At 41.8% G+C, this 22,299-nt stretch overlaps 1 protein-coding gene across 6 annotated transcripts in view; it reads right to left on the bottom strand.

Moving 5' to 3' along the window:
• Positions 1 to 305: 305 nt before the first annotated feature.
• LOC143928328 (histo-blood group ABO system transferase 2-like) overlaps positions 306 to 22,299 on the bottom strand; it is a 281,371-nt gene continuing 259,377 nt past the window's right edge. For 5 of the 6 annotated variants that reach the window (XM_077453177.1, XM_077453176.1, XM_077453175.1 and 2 more), the window contains exons 3-5: positions 12,218 to 12,406; positions 4,085 to 4,213; positions 306 to 1,208 (exon numbers count right to left, since the gene is read on the bottom strand). In XM_077453177.1, coding sequence (XP_077309303.1) covers positions 524 to 1,208; positions 4,085 to 4,213; positions 12,218 to 12,406 — 1,003 coding nt within the window. In that variant the 3' untranslated portion in view covers positions 306 to 523. Of the gene's footprint in view, positions 1,209 to 4,084; positions 4,214 to 12,217; positions 12,407 to 19,748; positions 19,774 to 22,299 lie in introns of those variants that run through there. The other variant, XM_077453178.1, reaches the window with a different exon arrangement.

Raw genomic sequence — 22,299 nt, 5'->3', positions numbered from 1 at the left:
GCAAGGGTCAGCAGCTTCTTGGTCCAATGCTGCTGGTGGATTTAGTTGGGCTTTGCCTGTGCTTGTTTAAGCCTGTTAACCATTTGTTTGCTGTTTTGCCCATACCTCAGTTGGACTGCTTTGGGATGTCCCATTGGTGACTGAAATACCAGCATAAAAATAGGATTACATCAGGACTCACTTTACTGTATTTGCATTGCTTGCAACAAAACTACAGGCATGCTACTTAATCAATTGGTGACTGAATTACCAGCCTATGTCCTGTGATGTACTCCAAGAAAATGATTTTACAGATAGGAAAAAAATCTATCCAATCTATTTTATTTGGCAGAGGTCAGTTTTGTCCTGCTACAAACTGCAAAACAATAAAAAAAAAAATTTCCACATTAAAAAAAAAGATTACTTTATGATCAAAGTGAACAGTGAATTATCATGAATATAAAAAGGTGATGTCCCTTTATCCCCAAGGTCCTCAATTTGAAGAATGGTAATAAATTATTACACGTGAATTGGTCAGAACATTCTAATTTCTTACTTCCTTGTGGTTTTTATGTACTGCTATGAATCTCTTCCTTTTTATTAATTCACCATTGGGCAAATCTGTGTCCCAAATATATTCCGGGGAAAGAACCTTGGTAGGTTTATTGTATACCAAATATCGGTTGAGATGGGACTCCTCTTGCCAAATGGCTTCAATGTTCTTTTTCTTGTCCTCCTTGATCCCATTCTGGCAAGCCGTGCTAAGCTTGTGAATTTCTTCCACCTTCCCACCATACAATGCTGCCATGTAATAGAAGTCCCCTTTACCAAAGGGTACATATGCTGCAGAAATGGGCCTTCGCTCATATGTAAATGCTTGGAGCTCAGAAAGAAAAAATACTGGGTGCAGTGTGGCAAATAGGTCACTAAGGATTTCCACTCCCATATGGTCATTAAAGACCATGTCCACATCAGCACATACCAAGTAGTCAATTTCCTTTGGCATCTGCTCCTTTGTCAAGACAGTCAGGATATCCATTCGTCGCATGGACACATCTTGCCATCGCTCATCAGCAGACACTTCATGCAACTGCAGATTGCGACCTTCACCCATTTTGGGTTGAACTACATCACCAACTTTGTCAGTGTAAACATAATATGTAACCTTGTGGCCAACCATGAAGAAACGTTCTGCTGTTTCCAGGAATGGACCAAGAAACTGAATATACCTAGAAAGAAAGATTTCATTGTTAAAAATTACTCTAAACAGAAGAAAAACAAATCCTAGAATATCAAAGAAAGCAGCATAGTATTCTATGAACCATTTTGTGTTCCCTTTATATTCACCTGATGAAAATTTACCAACATAACCTCATCAGCTCACTTAAAAGGAAAACCAGTAAAACATTTTCCTGAAGGTTCATATGTGCCCCTGGATGACGCAATTTTGTTGCGAAACGCGTAGGGCTGAGCGGTACGCTATTTATCACCTCGTGTTTGTGACGGGTTCCAGGAGAACGGGTCTGTCCGTGTGCGTCCGGCCAGCGCCACGGACTTAAGGCGTATTTTCTTTTACACATCTGTAAGTGTATTTTTATATTTTTTATCCCAAAATAAAAGGGTTTTATACTATTTTGAGTTTTATCTCCCTTTATGATTTTGATGCCCCTGCCTTTGAGTCCTTCTTTTGGACCTTGAGCCAAGTACACGGGAGCGAGCTTTTCTTCCCAAGAGCTTCTGAAGCAGCAAGGTCAGGAGGACATCGTGGAATCCCCTCCCCCGTGGCTGGAAGTGGTGCACAATTTCATAGAGCTCTGTGTGACCCTCTGTAGTGGGGGGTCATATTCGTCTGGTAAGCAGCAAATCTCAACACATGCTGGTGGTGGATTGAACACGATTTTTCTCAGTTTGGATTACATGAACATTATGTTTTATTTTTAGAGGTCTTATATTTACAGCCTTACGTCAATCATTTTGGCGTTCTATACACGGACTTATTGTTTATACACTGGGTGTTGATGTTTTATATATTTTTCGTATTTATAAGTTATGTCATGCATTCTTATTTTATATAGCGAATCACAGCAGCGAAGTTTTGAATCTAGAACAATAATACATATGTGTTCTATATTACGCACATATTTTTAAAGGGTTGTTGTACCCTATATGGTGTATATCCTAATATCACTGTACCCTATATAGTGTATATCTTAATACTACTGTACAAGTAGCTGATCACATTTTTCTTTGTTTAAGCGCGGCTTATGTTTTTTCGCTCATATGACAGTGAGCTGAAGAGAAACAAACGTCCCTAAAATGAATGTATATGTAAGCCCCAACTTCTTTTATTGTTACCCTTTGTTTTTTCTTATACAATTTATACAATATATGTTTGTTAAGATTTTCTTCTTAAAAAGCTTTACAGAAAGAATATATAGACATAATTTAGAAATCTAGTAGAGCCCATAAATGTAATACGTACACTTAACAATGTAAATCTGGCACTTGGTATGTATTGCTTTAACAATATTAAGACAGCATTACAAATCTGAGACAAGTAATCAGATTAAAGCGCGAAAAGGCAAAAAAAAAAAAAGACTGAGTGACATGGATTTTATATGACTACAGCAGCAACATTTTTATTAACCAAAGAATAAAACAACATCATATAAAACATACCAATAAGTGCAAATTCAACAATATAATGCCCAACAACAAGAGGTCTTTAGGTGTTTTTAAGGTGCGATTTTAACTGGAATGGTCCATGTCCTCAGTGCGCACCAACCGGTTCAAAGATGTTCCAACATCACACATACTTCCATATCCCCCTCCCCCACATGACCTAGCTCCTGGGAGAACCACCGCTAAACAAGTGGAAGCGCCATACCTTAGATGGGCCCCACTAATCCTGTAACCTTGGAAAAAAACAAGGAATGGGGCACCTCTGAGTATATATCAACAATAATTTATTAAGAAAAGCAATACCCACTCACATGGAAGACTGTTATGTAGAGTTCAGATACGTCTCTGGGCTGAAGAGAGGGTAGAGGACTACAGGTCACAGCGAGTCCATGAAATGTTGGCACCACATCAGATCCAGGTAAGGATAGGGTGGGATGGCTGAGCACAGCAAGCTCTCCTTCAGATCTCCAGATGGCACACCGAGATGAGATGGAGTCAGGGATGAGACCGTCAAAACCGGGTGTGGGTTCCAGAAGTGGGACTGTGTGGACGCTAAAGCCAGTCACTGGCCGCACTGAAGTGTCCCCTAGCTTATTTGACCTTGCTTCTGGTCTTTTAGTGGCAGCCCTGACAGACTCCTCTACACACTTTCTTGCTTTTCGTCCACCTTACCTTTTTATATATTAAATTTCTCAAATAAATTTCTCAATTCAATTTCAATTAAACGGCAAAAGGGGGAATATTTCAACATATTTCTCCTTCCAGCTCTTTTCCCACGTAAATCTTGCACTTCGCCACGTCCACCAACCTCAACCTATCCTCAGTGGACTCCTTTGCTTTGTGAGGTTCTGACCCACCAGCGACCGCCCCAGTCCCGAGGCCTGCTTTCCTGCGAATCAAGCTCACCTGTGGACAACCCTCTCGTAAAAATCGGCTTCGTTGAGGGAGGCAGAGATCGAACCACTAAGTCATGCAACCCCTCTGTTCATTTTCTCCTCCAGGTCTCACTTCAAGGTCTTTAATTTGGGGGGTGGCAATATATTAATAAAAACACAGTCTATACAGATTGGTTACACACTACTTTAGCTTCTCACTTCCTCACACTTTTAATGTGCTGGTAAGTCTTCTTTTTTTAAAATAAATTTGTCACGCAGCAGATTGCGGTCTCAAATATATTCTGCATTCAAGCAATATTTTCTGAATTAAACTCATAAAAACATAGAAATATGTTTATTCATGGAAAAAGAAATATGTTTAATAAATTAAACTGTAGTAAAAACATCAGAATTTTACAAGTACAGTTTATTTTAGTTTGTCTTATCTTAGATGTCCTAATACATCTTATCTTGTAACTGCTCAACACTGAGAATGTGTGATAAAGCAGTCCTATCACACATTGACCAGTATATTTACTTATACTTACTTTTTTACAGCAAATACAAACAGTCCTATCCTGGTGTCCTTGTGTTGTTCATTTAAAATGTTTAAATCATATAGTCCATCCCAGATGATTGGAGCAAGCCAGGGAGTAATGGAGTTTAGACCAGCTTTCCTGGTGACCGAAAAAAAGAGTTAGATTAAGAACAATAAAAATAGCACTCAAGCCAGTACTGGTTTCCTTTAACAATGACAATTGTTTTTCCTGTTTGTCAGTGCTGGATATGTTGCAGGCTTAAATAGAAATTCCAGGCCAATTTCTAAATATATAGCCTGTTTAGGCTGAGCCTTTTAGACTGTAACAGGTCATGTATTTATGTTTGTATTTATGTGGCCTGAGTCACCAGGTACTGTGTGCAGGCAACCTATGTTTGTGGACGCAGCAGATGCACAGACACAGCCATGCGTTCCAGTTCAACAGGCATGCGGGAGCAGGTGAGTGACCCCTGAATGCACACTGTCTGCCTTTGTGGCCCTTTACCTACATGAATCTAATTGGAATAAGTGGCTGTGTTCAAACAGTCACTACATTCCCATACACTTATATAGACTGCCTGTAGGCAGCATCTGGTGGCTCAGGCTAGCAATAAACACATGGCCTATTAACAGTCTATGGGCCTCTGCTCCCATGTGAATGTGGCCTTTACCTGCAAACAGTGTCAAAGGCCTCTTTTACAAGGTGTGGCAGTGGGACTCTGTGCTACCTGGAAGATTGCTGATTAAGGCTGGGTTCACACTGCTGCGGGGGGAGATCCGGATGTGATTCGCACCGCAAATCACATCCGATCTCCGTAGCGATGCGAGTACAGCCATACAGATAGTATGGCTGAATTCGCATCGGTCCCGCAGCAAACTCGCACGGGACCCTTTTTTTGGTCCGCAACAGAATCGGATCGCATGGGGGTTCACACCATGCGATCCGATTCCTGTGCGAGTCGGCAGATCGCACTGCGATATGCGGACGGATCTGGGGGTGTCATTAACATATCATTGACACTCCCAGCCGTCCGCATAGGGCAGTGTGAACTGCCGGCGGGAGGTGTGCGATGCGGGAAAACGCAGCGGATTCGCGGCGTTCCCGCATCGCAGCGTTGTGAACCCGGCCTTATGCCAGATTTTGGAGATACAGGCACGCTAATTGCACAGCTGTGTGCTGGGCTATTTAGTTGTGACCTGACTATGGCTCAGGGCCCCACACAACAGACACAAGTTGTTGTCTGCAGGAGGCAGATGTAGTCTGATAGAGCAGCAAGGAGCTGATCGTGAACAAGCTATAAGATAGCTCGACTCCAAGGAGCTCTTTTGGTCTGAGGAGCAGGCCTAAGCTGGAGGCCTGAAGCAGCCGTGTGGGAGTAAGCCAGGAGGCTGAAGTGTTCTGATTTCACAAGATACAGTAACAGTGGAACCCCCTGCGTGGATTACTGATGTCTTTTGTGAACTTCTCTATTCATTTAAATAAAAGTGGGTTTAAATGGAACAAGTCTGCATTTTTGTTCCATTTAAAAAAAAACAGAAGCAGACAAAAAAACAAATGATCATCTTTTTTTTTGTCCATTCCGTTTTTACAAAATGTTTTTATTTACATATTTTTATGTACTTTATGAACCAAAAGTTAATCTGTAACCCGGTAGTGGCAAACAAAAGAAGTGCCATCATCTTCATCTACTGTCATCCAGCATGAAAAACTGATAAAAAAAATGGATGAAAATGATGAAAAACAGATATACTGTAAACAGATGAAAAACTGATGTAAACTGAATCCGTTTCTCTTCTTAGCAAAAACTTGACTGAACAGGCGACACCCGTGTGAAAGGGGCATTAAAGCAACGTGCATACTCATTCACACCTGTTGTGCTATACAGCAGAAGGAGACTAAACACAATTATTCAGAGGCTGTGGCCTGGCAAATATCTACTGCCCCTGGTGATACTGGTTTGCCAAAACAAAATCTAATAATGAATTGAAAAACGTACTTATTTGCCTGGCTAAGTTAAACGCCTCTTGAGAATTAGTAAAAGTGTATGCCACTTAAAGAGGAAGTAAACTCTCTCACTCTGGTGCTTCTTTTCATTTAGTCCATTATAATAAGTAATTATCAAACTATAGCCACTGTAATCCAGACCTAATCACATATTACTTACTGTTTAAAGAAACTTTAACCGCTTGAGATCCGCGCTATAGCCGAATGACGGCTACAGCGTGGACCTCCTTTGCCGGGACGACGTCAATAGACGTCGTCCCGTGCATGAGCGGCCTGCGCGCCCTGTGATCAGCGAGTCTATGAGACGCACCTGATCACAGATCCCGACCCCTTACCACGTGATCAGCTGTCAGCCAATGACAGCTGATCATGTGATCACAACAGCCGGTAAAAAAAAAAAGCCGATGAGAGGGACTTCAGTCCCGATCACGGCCAAGTCATTAGTGCCCACCTGCCCCCTGCCAGTGCCACCTAAATAAAGTAAAAGTGCCACCCATCAGTACCACCCCTTAGTGCCCATAGTGCCACCCATCAGTGCCCATAGTGCCACCCATCAGTGCCCACAGTGCCACCCATCAGTGCCCACAGTCTGCCTCTACAACAGTGCTGCACCTCATATGCCATATATCCGTGCCCATCAGTGTCATCTACCAGTGCCCAGTAGTGCCACCTATCAGAGCCACCTATCAGTGCCCATCAGTCCCATCTATCAGTGGTACCTATCCGTGCCACTCATCCGTGCCACCCATCCGTGCCATCTTATCTGTGCCCATCATTGCCCATCAGTGCCCCCTTATCTGTGCCCATCAGTGCTGCCTTATCTGTGCCTATCAGTACCGCCTTATCTGTGCCTATCGGTGCCACCTTAACCGTGCCTATCAGTGCCCACCAGTGCAGCCTATCAGTGCCCACCAGTGCAGCCTATCAGTGCCCACCAGTGCAGCCTATCAGTGCCCACCAGTGCAGCCTATCAGTGCCCGCCAGTGCCACCTCATCAACGCATTTCAATGAAGGAGAAAAATGACCTGTTTGCAAAGTTTTATAACAAACTATTAAATATGATTTTTTTTTTTTTGCATCTTTTTTTGTTTGTTTAGCAAAAAATAAAACTCCCAGCTGTAATTAAATACCACCAAAAGAAAGCTCTATTTGTGGGAAAAAAATGATACAAATTTCATTTGGGTACAGTGTTGTATGACCGCACAATTGTCATTCAAAGTGCATCAGCGCTGAAAGCTGAAAATTGGTCTGGGCAGGAGGGGGGTTTAAGTGCCCAGTAAGCAAGTGGTTAAAAAACTTGTTTCCAGGGGTAAGGCAGCGCCATCTTAAGTATTGTTTTCTGAGTCCACAGTGGAGTGTATTTCCGCCCTTACATTGAGCACTTCCTGTACTGTTAACCAAGCCTCCTTCTCAATCTGACGTTTCTATGGAAACCCTGCTTCCCTGTTTATAGCTGACTTGTTTTATTTCATAGTATTTACTTGTGCTGATTGTCTAATGTTTACCTTTGTCAGTCTTATCAGCTTCAGCTAATAAGACTGCAGTAATGGCCAGGTTTACACTGCATGTGATGTCACATGGTCACATGGTGTGTAGGAGGAAGCTCTGAATGATTCTGCAGCCTCCTGGGATAAAAGTGGTGTGCCGTATGAAGTCCTGATAATAGATAGACAAGCACATAGAGAGTGTGCCGTAAATCAGGGGAGATCTGGGCATGCTCAGTGATGTCATTTTAAAGAACAAAAAGGATTACAACAATACTAAGCAAGTAAGGAGATATCTACAAGCAGTGTTCATTAGGGTTTTTATGCTGATTTATCTGGGACAAAGTTGTGGGGGAGAGTTTACAACCAATTTAAGATTCCAGGGGGCTGGGAGCCCATACACAATGAGCATGACCTCCCCAAGTGGTAGGTCCTTTCTTTCTAGCTCCCTGAAAACAAGTCTAGAATATGACTAGTCAGCATTTGATCCCAGAGCACCAATTTCTTCAGTGAACATAAGCATTTGTGGACTAGAGTAGGATGTTGAGGGTGGGGGCATATTAACATTACCACATACCTTCTGTAAACTGTATGTTAACAATAAAATATACATTTAATAATTGCTGTAGTAATAAGATATGTTATGATGCTACTTATTTGATATGGATAATATGTCTTCTTTGTTTCCATAGCTATATGACAATCATTCCTTTATAGTTACCATCTAATTATAGAAAGCTCCTGAAGAAATGGCTAATTTAAAACCGCGAAACATGTAGAGCAACCAATATATATTCTTTTTCTTGTGATAGGATACAATTTCCCTGATTGTCATGACTCGTTTTATTCTATGAATATGTTATTATATATATTTTTGTAATAAAATCCCTTTATCAATTTTACTCTTGACTGTTCAATATCAGTTAACATACGGTACCACCAAAGTCCAAACATACCCTCTCTCTTGCTCTATTCTATATGCTACTTATTTAAATGTTTACATTTTCTAAATTATCTGGTGATCCTGTTAGTTCCCCTTTTTACCTCTTGCATTATGACCACAACAAGCAGGGAAGAACAATCATGCTGGCTTGGTCAGATTGTATCCCTGAGCTTACTGCCAGAAGCCACAAGACTCATATGTGTGCCTGTTCTCCCATAGTCAGCTTTGCTGCCACACCTCTTGCCCACGCCTGCGTCTTTTGATTGACAGAGGCTCCTAGCAGAAGCCTTACCATAAAAACTCCAGACCTCCTCCAGTCTACCTGGACTCACTAGCTGCCTCTATTTTCCCAGCCTCCCAGGCCCCCATAGCCATCCCAGCGTCCCTGTCCTTTGGACAAGAAGTCCCCCTCACAAGGGATGCAGTCTCTGACAGTGGCAACCAGGTCTCCTGACAGGGGTCTGTCTGCAAATGGCAGCAACTACAACAACTTCAACGCACCCTGCTCTGAGCTATGCCCAGGATCTGGCTAATAATGACCCTGGCACACCTGTGCCCCCACACAGGCTGCTAGAGTCAAGCAAAACCTAGACAGCAGATTGAAGGTTCCGTCCAATACTCTTTGGAATCTTCAGGCTCCATGTACACTAGTGTTTTTATAAGCTCAAAAATGCTAGAAAAAAAATCTGGATGGAAAAAACGCTGATAATAGCATTTTTGCGCCAGCTTGTAGTAGATTTTTTTAGTAGCTTTTAGAAGCGTTTGGGAGCATTAGTGTTTTATTAGCGTTTTTACAGTACAGAACATGAAGAAAAAATAAGGCTCAAAGAGCTGTTAGGAGTGTTTTAGTAGCATTTAGAAGCATTTAGCGTTGTTCTTTCTGCTGGAAAAACACTCCCAAAAACTCTACAAAAACAACTTTTTTCTGCTCCTAAATGAAACACACTTTTAGCATAAAATAGTGTGCATGGACACAAAGTATAACATCCAGTGAGCGAGGAAGGAGCAGAGTAGAGAGCTGTGACTGACAGTCTCCAGCTCTCTGCTCAGGGAGCTGTGAGAACTGAGCGATCGGCAGTGCTCGAACGCACATTTCTCAGTGTAGAGGCGTCAGACCGTTGCTACATCCACCTTGTACAAAAAAAACACACTTCTCTTTTAAAGTGGTTCTAATTTGTTTTATGAAGCCATTCTACACTGATATCCAATCTTTTCTGGCCAGTCACATGACCTGATCCCCCCCCTGATATCAGCTGGGGAGGTCACATGACCGCTGTGCTGTCTGCTCAGCCCCTCCTGCTGTAACCTTTAGATCGGAGAAGGAGAGAAGCCGGAGGTGATGTAACCAGCTAGAACAAATCAGAGATAAGGTAATTAGAGGCATCATTTTACTTTAACATTTACACTGTGTAGGATGGCTTCATAAAAGAGAGGGGCTGGCACTGATATTCATTTAACTTTACTATTAATAGTGGCGGGGGTGTGGCTCACACACACACACACACACACACACATAGGAGCAGGCAGGGAGGGAAGGGGAGAAAGGAGAGCAGCAGGATGACCAAGGCCCATAAACTAGCCACCGTAATCAGGGACCACAGTGGTCAGTTTCCATAGGGGGACACAGGAAAAGCAGGATCAGCCAGGTTCTATAGAGGGACAGGTTAGACAGTACAAGCACTGTGTTCAGTGGCATCTCTAGGGGGTGGCTTTTGGGCTATAGCCCTGAATCTGGGGCCCGAGTCTCTACAGGGGTCCCCAAGGGGAGGGGAGGCTCTTTGGGGACCCTGATGTAAGTGAGGGGCTCTCTGGGGACCCCGATTTAAGGGGGAGCCTCTCTGGGGACCCCGATGCAAGGGGGAGGCTCTCTGGGGATCCCGATGCAAGGGGGAGGCTCTCTGGGGATCCCGATGCAAGGGGGAGGCTCTCTGGGGACCCCGCTGCAAGGGGGGGGGGCTCTCTGGGGACCCCGATGCAAGGGGGAGGCTCTCTGGGAACCCCGATGCAAGGGGGGCTCACTGGGAACCCTGATGCAAGGGGGGCTCTCTGGGAACCCAGATGCAAGGGGGAGGCTCTCTGGGAACCCTAATGCAAGGGGGAGGCTCTAGCCCCAGATCTTTTGTAGCTCTAGCAACGTCCCTGACGATGCTGTTTAACCCGCTACAGTAAAACCTTGGATTACGAGCATAGTTTGTTCCATAAACATGCTTGTAACCCAAAGCACTTGTATATCGAAGCAAATTTCCCCATGAGATATGAAGGACACTCAAATGATTTATTCCACAACCATTTATTCATAAGTCCTTCAGTTTATAGTCCATATAAAAAGATTATAGCAATGTAATAGGTTGTGTAACCATAAAATGCCCAGCCACACATGGAAGCATCTACAAGGGGATTAGAAGCAATATCCAGTAGGAGCTAGAGAGTATAAAAGAGAAGAGAGGTGTCTCTAAGTGTAGCAATATGGTTATATTTAGGCGGCTTTCACACTGGGACGGTGGGTCTGTTAGCGGTAAAGTGCTGCTAGTTTTAGTGGTGCTTTACCGCTGTTTAAGCTGAGCTTTTTGGTAGTTGTGGGCGCTTTTATCCCCTAAGAAGAGGTTAAAAGTGCACATGTTGCGGCGTTTCGATAGGGCTACCCATTCATTCCAATGGGCAGGGGCTGTGTAGGAGCGCTGTATATAGCGCTCCAACACCACCCTAAAGATGCTGCTTGCAAGAATTTTTTCCTGCTCCACAAGCGCACCGCCCCAGTGTGAAAGCACTTGGGCTTTCAAACTGGGGAGGCATGAGAGGCGCTTTACATGCGCTATTTCTAGTGCTAAAACACCTGAAAACTGCTCAGTGTTAAAGGGGTCTTAATGTAGATACAGCATTTAGCAAATCACATGGTTTATGATTAAAAGAGGCACATCTAAGTATGCAGGCATCCAGGGTAAATCTGTCCACATAGACCGTCCTCCTCACCGCTGTCAGTCTGCAATCATGACTGGGAAGACTTCCCTGCAGTAGAGCGATCTGAAAGCGAGGCTTGAACGGCTCGTGGAGCACAGCATGGAAGGAATGACAATGATGACGGTGAGGAGGATGGCCTATGTGGACAGTTTTACCCCGGATGCCTGCATTCTTAGAAGTGCCTGTTTTAATCATCAACCATTTGAGTTGCTAAATGGTGTACCTTCATTAAATGTAACCATATTGCTACACTTAGAGGCGCCTCTCTTTGCTTTTATACTCAGTTGTGACATGACGTTACTTGTTTATCAAGACATCGCTTGTATATCAAGTCAAAATTTACTTAAAAAGGTGGCTTGTCTTGCAAAACGCTCTCAAACCAAGGTTTTACTGTAGAAGCGAACAGAATCTATGTTTTTTTTTTTTGTTAGGGTTACAACCACTTTAAGTTCCAGGCTCCGATCTGGAACTGCCAAATCCAGAGAAAGCCAGAGCTCCTCAAATTGCTGCTCCAAGAATCCGGTGTCACTTTTATGCCAATTTACATAGTGGCAGGATTCCAAACTGAAATGAACTGAAGAGGGAGCTACACATTAACACAAGCTCTCAGTCTTATCCTGCTAAGGACCAAATCACACTTTCTAGAGTTATTATATCTTGGCCCTGACCCACTGCCATGATTTTCAAGTCATATTTATGACCAGCTTATTCTATCTATGATTTTAAATTACATCTAAAAATATCATATCCTACCTTCCCTTTATATCATTCAGCTGTAGTTTCCTCTCACAATTCGCCAATTCTACAGACTTGTCATTCACGTTCTGTAAGCAGACGTCCACTTTCCGTGAGCAGTCATCCACATTCCGTGAGCAGTCATCCATATTCTGTGAGCAGTCAGTTTTTTCTCTGACATTATACACGTGCTTCAGGTTATACATACTGCAAGATAACAGAAAATAAGCTATAAAAATCTGCTTATATACTTAAAAAAAAATTACTTGAAATGTATAAAATATATGAAAACAAATATATACAGTAATTAACAGCAAGGCTAGACAACACTTAAGTTCACCAATCTACAAATTGCTACTAAGAGAGGCAAAATTAAACTTGGAATAAAAGTAACAAAAAAACATTAAAAAGTACAGTAATAAAAAGTAAAAAAAGATAAAATGGAATGAAGATTATTATAATTCTAATTTTATTTTAAGTTATTATAAAGCATTATTACTTACATACATAGTGAATACATATGTTAAACACTTTAACACAGAAAAGAAAAAAAGAAAAAGGCCCCCACCCCCCCCCTTTCCTCTCCCTTCCCTCTCTCCCCTCTATCCTTTCCCCTTTTCTCTCCTCCAGCAGAGTCTTTCCTACCATTACTTTCCTCCTTCCTTCAGCTTTTTACCAATTTCCTATACTGCCTCCATGGGTTCCAAACCAGGAGGCACCTTTTGTACGTATCTAATTCTTGTGCTATAAGTATCTCCATCCTCTCTATATTATCCATTTCTAAGGCCCATTCGTTTATCGAAGGAGACCGAGTTGATCGCCAGTGCCGCGGTATCACAGTTCTTGCTGCAGTCAACCAATACCCAAGAAGCTTCTTTTTGATGTTTTTATATGTTCCTGGTAACATAGAGAGGAGGGTAATTTGTGGCGTATTTGGGATTATCTCCCCAGTAACTAATGTGTATAGTTGCATAATCTTTTTCCCAGAAACAAAAAATTAGAGGACATTCCCACCAAATATGGAGCAATGAGCCCTTATCTGTATGGCACCGCCAACATATATCAGTTTTTTCTGGGTATATACGATGTAGTGTCACTGGGCCCCGATACCATCTTGAGAGCAACTTGTAGTTCGTCTCTTGTGCTTTAATTGTCGATGATAAACAGTGGGATAGCTTAAATGCCTTCTCCCATTCCCCAATCTCAATTTGAACATTAATCTCATTAGCCCATTTATTTATATATTCCGGGGGCTCCGGATGATTTTTAATTATAAACATCTTGTAAAGCACTGATAGAACGTGTTTTGGTTTTTGATCTTGTGTCAGGAGAATTTCAAGTTGAGTTAAATCTCTACCTAGGGACTTACTCGAATGAATAGAAAACCAAAATGACAGTAACTGCCAGTATTCCAGCGTTTGCATGAATGATGGTCTGTCATGGTTATGCAGTGATCTTCCTGTTTGCTTACCTCCCCTCATGTGTTCAGACTAAGAGGCCAGCCACTTCCACCTGGTGGTTTTTATAACCTCTCCTCTTAGCATGGCTCCACCCCAGGCCCTATCAGGGAACCTTATATTAACCTGTGCACTGCAAGCCAACAGTGCTGATCAACCATTGTGTATTCCTTTGTGTGTTAGCTTCCTGTTACCTGCCGTGTGCTCTGCTGTTATTCCGTTACCGACTTTGGCGTGTCCTTGACCATCCCTGTTTGCCTGTGATCCTGACCTTTTGGCGTGTCCCTGACTATTCCTGTCTGCTTGTGGCCCCGACCTTGGCTTTGTCCCCCACATCCCTATCCTCCTGTTGCCTACTGTGGGTGTGAGCTGGGGGACCCTGGGGGTCGCGACCTGGAGCCAGTTGCAGCCAAGTCCATCCTCACCACTCGAGGCTCTGGTGAACACCTGCTGGCTCTTAGACTCCGCGCCCCAGGGAATCTTACGCTCTAACCCCAATGGGATCCATCTTGGTGTTCTGGCGGCCCTGCCTTCCTATCACCTTGACCCCCGTCCGCAGCAGTCAGCCGTAGGGTCCACAACCTTGCGGTGCACTCCTAATCCCTACGGTGTGCATCTGTCACCTGGCCTCAAGGTGACCCGACATAGTCGCTGTATAGGAAATAGGTTTAGTAAAGACGGAACTGTTACCTGGCATAAAATATTGCTCAGTCTATAATGAGATTCCCTATTCCATATAAGAAAACTTGTCCTATTTAATGCCAGGGGAAAAAAAGGGTTGCCAAATAGGGGTGTCATAGGTCCTTCGTAGGAAGAAAGTTCCAATTGTATAACTGTTTTAACCCATACATTCAACAAATGGGATGTAAGAGGGCATATTCTCTAATAACTCTCGATGTAAATTGCTACCAGATAAATCTAACCATGGCAACACCTTTAGATCTAGTTGGTTCAACCCTTGTTCTAATTTTACCCACTGTTTAGTTCCGAACAATAAAACCAATCCACCAGTCTAGTCAAGACTGCCGAAACATAGTAATAATACAAGTCAGGTGCACCCACACCTCCTTTCGTTTTTGGTAATGATAATAATTTCTTTTGTAGTCTTGTTTTTTTATGGCCCCAGATAAATTTTGTAAAAGCCGATTGTAAAGTGGAAATAAATGATCTAGGGACACAGACAGGGATAGTTTGAAAAAAATACAAAAATCACGGTATTACATCCATTTTTAATATATTAATCCTTCCAAACCATGAATGTTGCTTGACATCATATTTTTTTAAGTCTAAAGTACATTGCAAGAGAGGAACATAATTCATTGTATATAAATGGTTTGGGTCTGGGGGAATTTTAACACCTAAATATTTTAATGCTGCAGAGCAAATCTTAAACGAAAAATTAGCTCTCAGCATTGCAACTTGTTCGGGTATAAGCGACACATTAAGGATTTCTGATTTTGATACGTTTTACTTTGAAGTTGCTCAATGTCCTGAACCACTGAAATTCAGATAGTATAGAAGGTAGTGCAATATGTGGATTAGTGATATAAAGTAATAAATCATCAGCAAACAAGACCAATTTTATTTCCCTTTGTTTTATCTGTATACCAGTAATGGAAGAATTCCGTCTAATAGCTGTTACTAAATATTCCATTACTATAACATAAAGCATAGGGGATAGCGGACATCCCTGCCTGGTACCGTTTTGTATATTAAAACTTGTTGTCAGTGAACCATTAATCTTTATTCTAGCTGTCGGTTTAGTGTATAGTGCCATGATCTTATGGAGTATATTTGGCCCTAGTCTATTTGCATTAGGGAATGTTTAAGAAAGAGCCATCCCACCCGGTCAAATGCCTTTTCCGCATCAACTGAGAGAAGGCATAGTGATACTTTAGCCCTTTGTGTATAATTCATTAATAAGAAAGTTTTAATCATGTTATCACGTGCTTCTCTACTTTGAACAAATCCTACCTGGTCCGTATGTATTAAGCTTGGGAGAAGTGATTGGAGATGAAGCGCAATCAGTTTAGCATGTATCTTTAAATATACCCCAATCAAAGATATAGGTCGGTAACTAGAGCAGAGTGTTAAATATTTTTCTTGTTTAGGAATCAAAGTGATATGAGATTCTAAAGTCTGTGTTGGAAATTGATTATTAGAAGAGATTGAATTAAACACTTGAAGCATAAACAGGGCTATATGTTCCTTAAAAGTTTTATAAAATTTTGATGTAAATCCGTCTGGGCCTGGACTCTTATTTGTCGGAATATTAGCAATTACTTCCAATAATTCTTCAAGCGAAAATGGAGAATCCAAAGATTCCTTAGTGATGGAGGGGTCAGGTTATAAAGGGCCGAAAAATATTCCCTAAAGGTTTGTTGAAGCACATGTGGATCTGATGTCAATTCTCCCGATGATTTTTTTATACTTGGTATGAAAGTCTGTGATGAACGTGGGTGTAGTATATAGCCAACATTTTCCCACACTTATTCTCAAATCTATATCTTCCCACTGCTCGTCTTTGTTGATATAAACTCTGGGATGATTTGAAAAACTGTAATAATGATACCCTTGTAGAGAAAATATTGGCTGATATTTCTGGAGAACAATGGGCTTTATGTAGAGTTTCCAAAGTATGAAGTTTTAATAAGGTATTTTCAATCATTTTTGATTTTTCTTTTTTAAGACGTGAACCGTGTTGGATGAATACCCCTCTTACTACCGCCTTTAAGGCTTCACATTTTAAGGGTAGGGTAGTTTCATCCTGTTCATGATTAGAAATAAAATTAACAATCGCCTCTACAATTGCTTTATGACAGATTGGGTATAACATAAGTGTGTCATTAAGACGCCACGACCAATTTGTACCCTGAATCTGGGGGGGTGTTATAGTCAAAAATACTGGTGAATGATCGGACCAAATAAATGAACCGATTTCTATAGAAGGGTTCCATTCCAACACCTTCAGGCCAGTTAAAAAAAAATCTATTCTACTATATGTTTTATGTGCTGATGAAAAATATGTATAATTGCGATCTTTAGGGTTTAGGGTCCGCCATAGATCAATCAACGTATGTTCAAAAAGTTTATTCTTGAGTGCCCACAAATGAGAGTGTGGAATATTTAATCGTTGAGCTGAGGTATCTAATATAGGATCCAAAGCTAGATTAAAATCTCCTCCCACAAAAACAGTGCCTTCTGCAAAGTCCGCTAAGAGACTAAGATAACGCACGATTGTCATAGTTTGATCGTGATTTGGAATATAAAAGTTTGCAATTGTGAAGATTTTGTCCCACAATCTGATTTTAAGAAACAGATATCTTCCGTTTAAGTCAGCTTTATATTCCAAATTCTGTATTGGTAAGTGTTTATGGAAAGCAATAGAAACCCCTCTCGCTTTTGAACTAGACATAGTGCTATGAAACCATTGCGAATAATGTTTACGTGAACACACTGGGATATTACCACTTCGAAAGTGGGTCTCTTGAAGGAGTATAATATCTACCTTAGCTTTGTGTAAATTATATAAAATCTGACCTCTTTTTGATTTATTATTGAGGCCTTTAACATTGTAAGTACAAAGTTTCAGTGATTGGTATGACTAGCTCTTCACTTCTAACCGTTTCTGGTAGTCCCCTTATTCTAATATTTCTTCTATTACGGTTGTCTTGATCCTCCCATAATTGAAATAATGTGTAGATATGAGACTATTGGGCATCTATACGCTGATCCTGTAGGTGTACACTGTCTCCCAATATATCTACAGAATGCTCCACTTCCGATATTTTCTTCCCAGTTGTCTGTAGTTCTTTATTTACAGATTGAATCTCCTTATGAAAATCATGTTCTAAATGCTGTATAAAAGCTTCCATCTAATGACGAGTGAGTAAGGCTCTTAAATAAGTTTGCATATCGCCCACCTCTGGACCCACCTCTGAACCCATTGTATCGCTTTTTAAATCCCCTCCTATATCCTCACTACCAGTTGTATTTACCAAGTTACACCCCCCTAACATTGGGACAGATGGGGGAGTGTAGTGAGGGACATCCATAGTTCCTCCCGCGGTCATATGCTTGTCTAATGCATCTATACCAGAGGCATCAGACACATCAGTGATATCTGCGGATTCAATAGATCCATGCGACTCAAGAGCTGATTCCATTGTGTTATGTATAGTGTCTGAATAATCCATTTTAGCTGTCTGTGAGTCTTTAGCGGCCCCAATACCCAAGGAGCCTAATGCCCTCGGAAGCGACATTGATAGTTTGATTATAGCTGATGCTGATGTTAATATTGCTTTTTCTGCTAATAATGGTTGTGTATACTGCGGAGCGGCAGACGCCGATATTCCCCTGCTACTATCTATTATCGTCTTCGATGTACGTGATCGAGTCCGGCTGCCTACCGGGAAAAACACTGCGTTAGAGGGGACTATAGATGGAGTGCCAGATGTTCCCGGTTTACCCACCACAGTACACGCCGGCATACACACTCTACTGTGCTCTCCCCTCCTCCTCCTTCGTCCCATGAACAGTCCAGGAGGTCAGTACCTCGGTGCCTTATGATAAGACTGCTTATCCAAAAACCGGCGAGCGATCAACAGTTTTGAGTCGCTCACAATCTATAATCCAGTACAACCAGTGTTAACTAGCGGAGTTCGCCAGATGAATAAGTTAATAATCATTTCTACAGCCGAATCCGCGATATCAACAATATCAACGGTGTCAACAATATCTGCAGTATCAGCAGTATCTACGGTATTAGCAAATAACAGCTATATCAATCATTCAGCGATATCAATATTAATGTCAAAGGTATCAACAATGTCAGCTGTATCTGCAATTCAACATTAACATCGGTATCAGCAGTATCTATGGTATCAACAATTCCACAATATCAGCAGTTTAGCGGTATCAGCGGTATCAGCAGTTTAGTGGTATCAGCAGTTTAATGGTATTATGGCATCAACAATTTAGCGGTATAGCGGTATCAGCAGTTTAGCGGTATCAGCAGTTTAGCGGTATCAACTGTGCAATGGTGTCAACAGTTCAGCGTTGTCAACAGTTCAGCGGTGTCAGCACTACAGCGGTGTCAGCACTACAGCGGTGTCAACAGCACGGTGGTGTCAACAGCACGGCGGTGTGAACAGCACGGCGGTGTCAACAGTACAGCAGTGTCAACAGTACAGCGGAGTCAACAGTACAGCAGAGTCAACAGTACAGCGGAGTCAACAGTACAGCGGAGTCAACAGTACAGCGGAGTCAACAGTACAGCGGAGTCAACAGTACAGCGGAGTCAACAGTACAGCGGTGTCAACAGTACAGCAGTGTCAACAGTACAGCAGTGTCAACAATACAGCGGTGTCAATAGTATAGCGGTGTCAACAGTACATTGGTGTCCGCGGTTAAGCGGTGTCCTTGGTTAAATGGTGTCACCAAATTAGCGGTATCAACAGTTTAGCGTTATCCGCAGTTTAGCGGTATCCGCAGTTTATCACTATCAGCAGTTCAGCGTTATCAGCAGTTCAGCGTTATCAGCAGTTCAGCGTTATCAGCAGTTCAGCGTTATCAGCAGTTCAGCGTTATCAGTTCAGCGTTATCAGTTCAGCGATATATCAATAATATCAGCAATGTTATTGGTATCAGCAGTTCAACATTCTTAGCAGATCAACGATTTCAGTAATTCAGAGGTATCAGCAATATTGACAGTGTCTGCAATGTCGGGAGTATCAGTAATAGCAACGATTCAGCAATTTCAGCAGTTCATGATGATTATGCAGTATATTCTTAAATATTTTTAGTTATCAGTGGCATTTAGCAGAGTTCAATAATATCAGCAAAATCTGTAGCTTCAACAATATTAGCTGTGTTAACTGTGATAGCAGTAATAATAGTATCAACCACAATACCAGTACCAGTGTTAGCGTTATGGGAGGTGGCAACAGGTCAGCGATGTCGGCAATAGGAGCGGTTTCAGCAATTCTACCGTTGTTAATAACATCCGCAGCAGAAAAACCTCAAGAGAAGTCAGCGGCTGCAGCAAGGACAGCATCCAGCGACACCAGACCCACCAAACAGAGGACACTCACCACCCGCCGAACCTCCACACGCCACACGCCTACCGCCGAACCCCCAGGCAGATCTTCCAGCCGGCGTGAGTAGCGGCGTCAATAGCAAGTAAGCCGCCGCACCTGAAGATTAAAGGAAAACTCCAGCTTCATATAATTCATGTAAACATTTTTTTTAATTCTGCATTTCTGTCTCACCAACAGGGCTCAGAAAACTTGGGGTATGTGGCAGCCAGAATATTCTGCTTGATACCCATTGGAAGCAGCTCCTATTCAATTTTGATAAGTGGCACCTATGTGTTTAGGTCCAATGTACTCAAATCACAAATGAGTATATGGCACTGTTGTCTGTTATGTTTAAGGGTATTACAACGTTTTAAATATCCCTATATATGACATGGCATGCAACACTTTTAGTTTGTTTTTTTAGTTTCTAGACCAAATATACTTTTAATTGTATGGTTTAACTCCTTGCCATCTGCCCCATAGCAGTTTTCCTGCTACGGGGTGGTAGCTATGCGCTGGATCACGTATATACTGTATACTCGATTCCTGCAGGGTGTGCGCTCGGGCTGCGTCTGCTGTAATAATTCACAGCAGAAGTCGATCTGCGGGTGCTGGGCACTCAATGTTCTCTCGCATCCGCTGATCATTGGCAATACACTGAGATGCCCATGCAAGCAGGGACTCGAGTCCATTACTTCCCCTAGTAAAAGCAGCACACAGTTAACACATAAACACTGGCTAGGCTCACAGTTAACCCCATAATTGTCCTAGATGTTAACCCCTTCCCAGCCATTGTCATTTGTACAATGACAGTGCATATTTTTAGCATTGATTGCTGTATTAGTGTCACTGGTTCCAGGCAAAGTGGCAAATGTGTCAGAATATACACCGCAGAATCACATCCCGCTATAAGTCACTGATCACCGCCATTACTAGTATAAAAAATAAATAAAATTCCATATTTTTTTAGACACTAGAACATTCACATAAACCAACATATGCTTATTGGGATTTTGTTTAGCAAAAACATGTAGCAGAATACATATTGGCCTAAATTTATGAAGAAATTCTTTTTTTTTTTTTTTCTTTTTTTTTTTTTATTGAATATGGTCTATAGCAGAAAGTAAAAAACATTATTTTTGTTTTCAAAATTGTCAGTCTCTTTTTGTTTGTTGCATAAAAAAATAAACAAGCAGTGGTGATCAAATATCACCAAAAGAAAAGAAAGCTAAGAAAGCTCTATTTGTGGGAAAAAATTTCAAATTTTATTTGGGTACAGTGTCACACAACTACGCAATTTTCAGTTAAAGTAAAGTAGTGCCTGATCACAAAAAAGGCCTGGTCATGAAGGGGAACAAATCTTCCAGAGGTCAAGTGGTTAAGTTATATTATTTTGCACTTATTCCTGTGAACAGTCTGTGATTAAGATATTTGATAACTTGCCATTTGTCTATGTCCCTGGTGGCCAACCTGCGGCCTGAGGGCGCCATGCAGTCCTTTGGCATATGATGTACAGTCTTCGGACCTCAGCAACTTGCATTGGGAACACGGATTAGGGTAATAGCATGGATATCTACTAGCCTCGTGTAACATGTTCCCAGTTTCATATGGTCTTCTCTAGCATATTCCCAGCCTGTCCATACTCTCTGACCCTCATTTCCTATATTAGGTCTGTAGTTTGACAGTCCTCTCAAGCGTTTTATATACCGTATATTGAACATTATGTGTATCCCTTTGGTGATATCAGGGGCCGCATTTGAGGTCCCCTTTAGCTCATAGTTTGACAACTTCTGGTTTATGTGATACATTGCTTTGGTGTATGCTATATTGCAAAGACCTTGTCTTATCAATTCCTTTGCCCAGGCTGCCTTTCTTAAACTTTTCTACACAAAGACACCCTTCAAATAACTTTCAAGTCTCAGGGAACCCCTGCTAAAAATTACAACTCATGATACATTCGTATGATGGTTAGTGGGAAAAATACCCCTAAAGCCCCATACACACTATCAGATTTTCTTCTGATTTTTTTCCTTCAGATTTACCAAAACCATATAATATGAGGACAAAACCTTAGGACTTTCAATTTGTAGGCAATCAGGCAGGCCCTTGCACTACATGGTTTTGGTAAATCTGAAGACAAAATCAGCAGAAAATCTGATAGTGTTTATGGGGCTTTACACTTGTGGACATTGGGAAGAATTACCCCCTTGCAGACAGCTAAAAAGATCGGTGATGTCAGTGAGAACTCTGAAAGGTAGAATATGCTCATTGCTCATGGAACCTCTAGCAACCTCTGGAGGAACCCTAGTTTAAAAAGCCTGATGTATAGCATAGGTGCATGTTTGTGAACATTGATATTGTTATGTCTATTTTAATATTAATAGAGATTAAAAAAATCTCCCCAACAGGGACACAGGCAATAACAAAACCAGTAGGATATTCTCTCCCTTCGCTACGATAAAAATAAAAAGATACACTTTACTTGAGAGCCCACAGTTACCGGAAGCCTCATTCTGCGTGGCCGTTGGTCTTGCGAGCACCGTGATTCTTTAGACACAGGGGTCAT

This window comes from Lithobates pipiens, unplaced genomic scaffold, assembly GCF_037356315.1.
Source record: "Lithobates pipiens isolate NorthernLeopardFrog02 unplaced genomic scaffold, aLitPip1_a1.2 Scaffold_23, whole genome shotgun sequence".
Taxonomy (NCBI): Eukaryota; Metazoa; Chordata; class Amphibia; order Anura; family Ranidae; genus Lithobates; species Lithobates pipiens.
The sequence above is the reverse complement of the archived record's forward strand: the minus strand, read 5'-3'. Positions and strand labels throughout refer to the sequence as shown.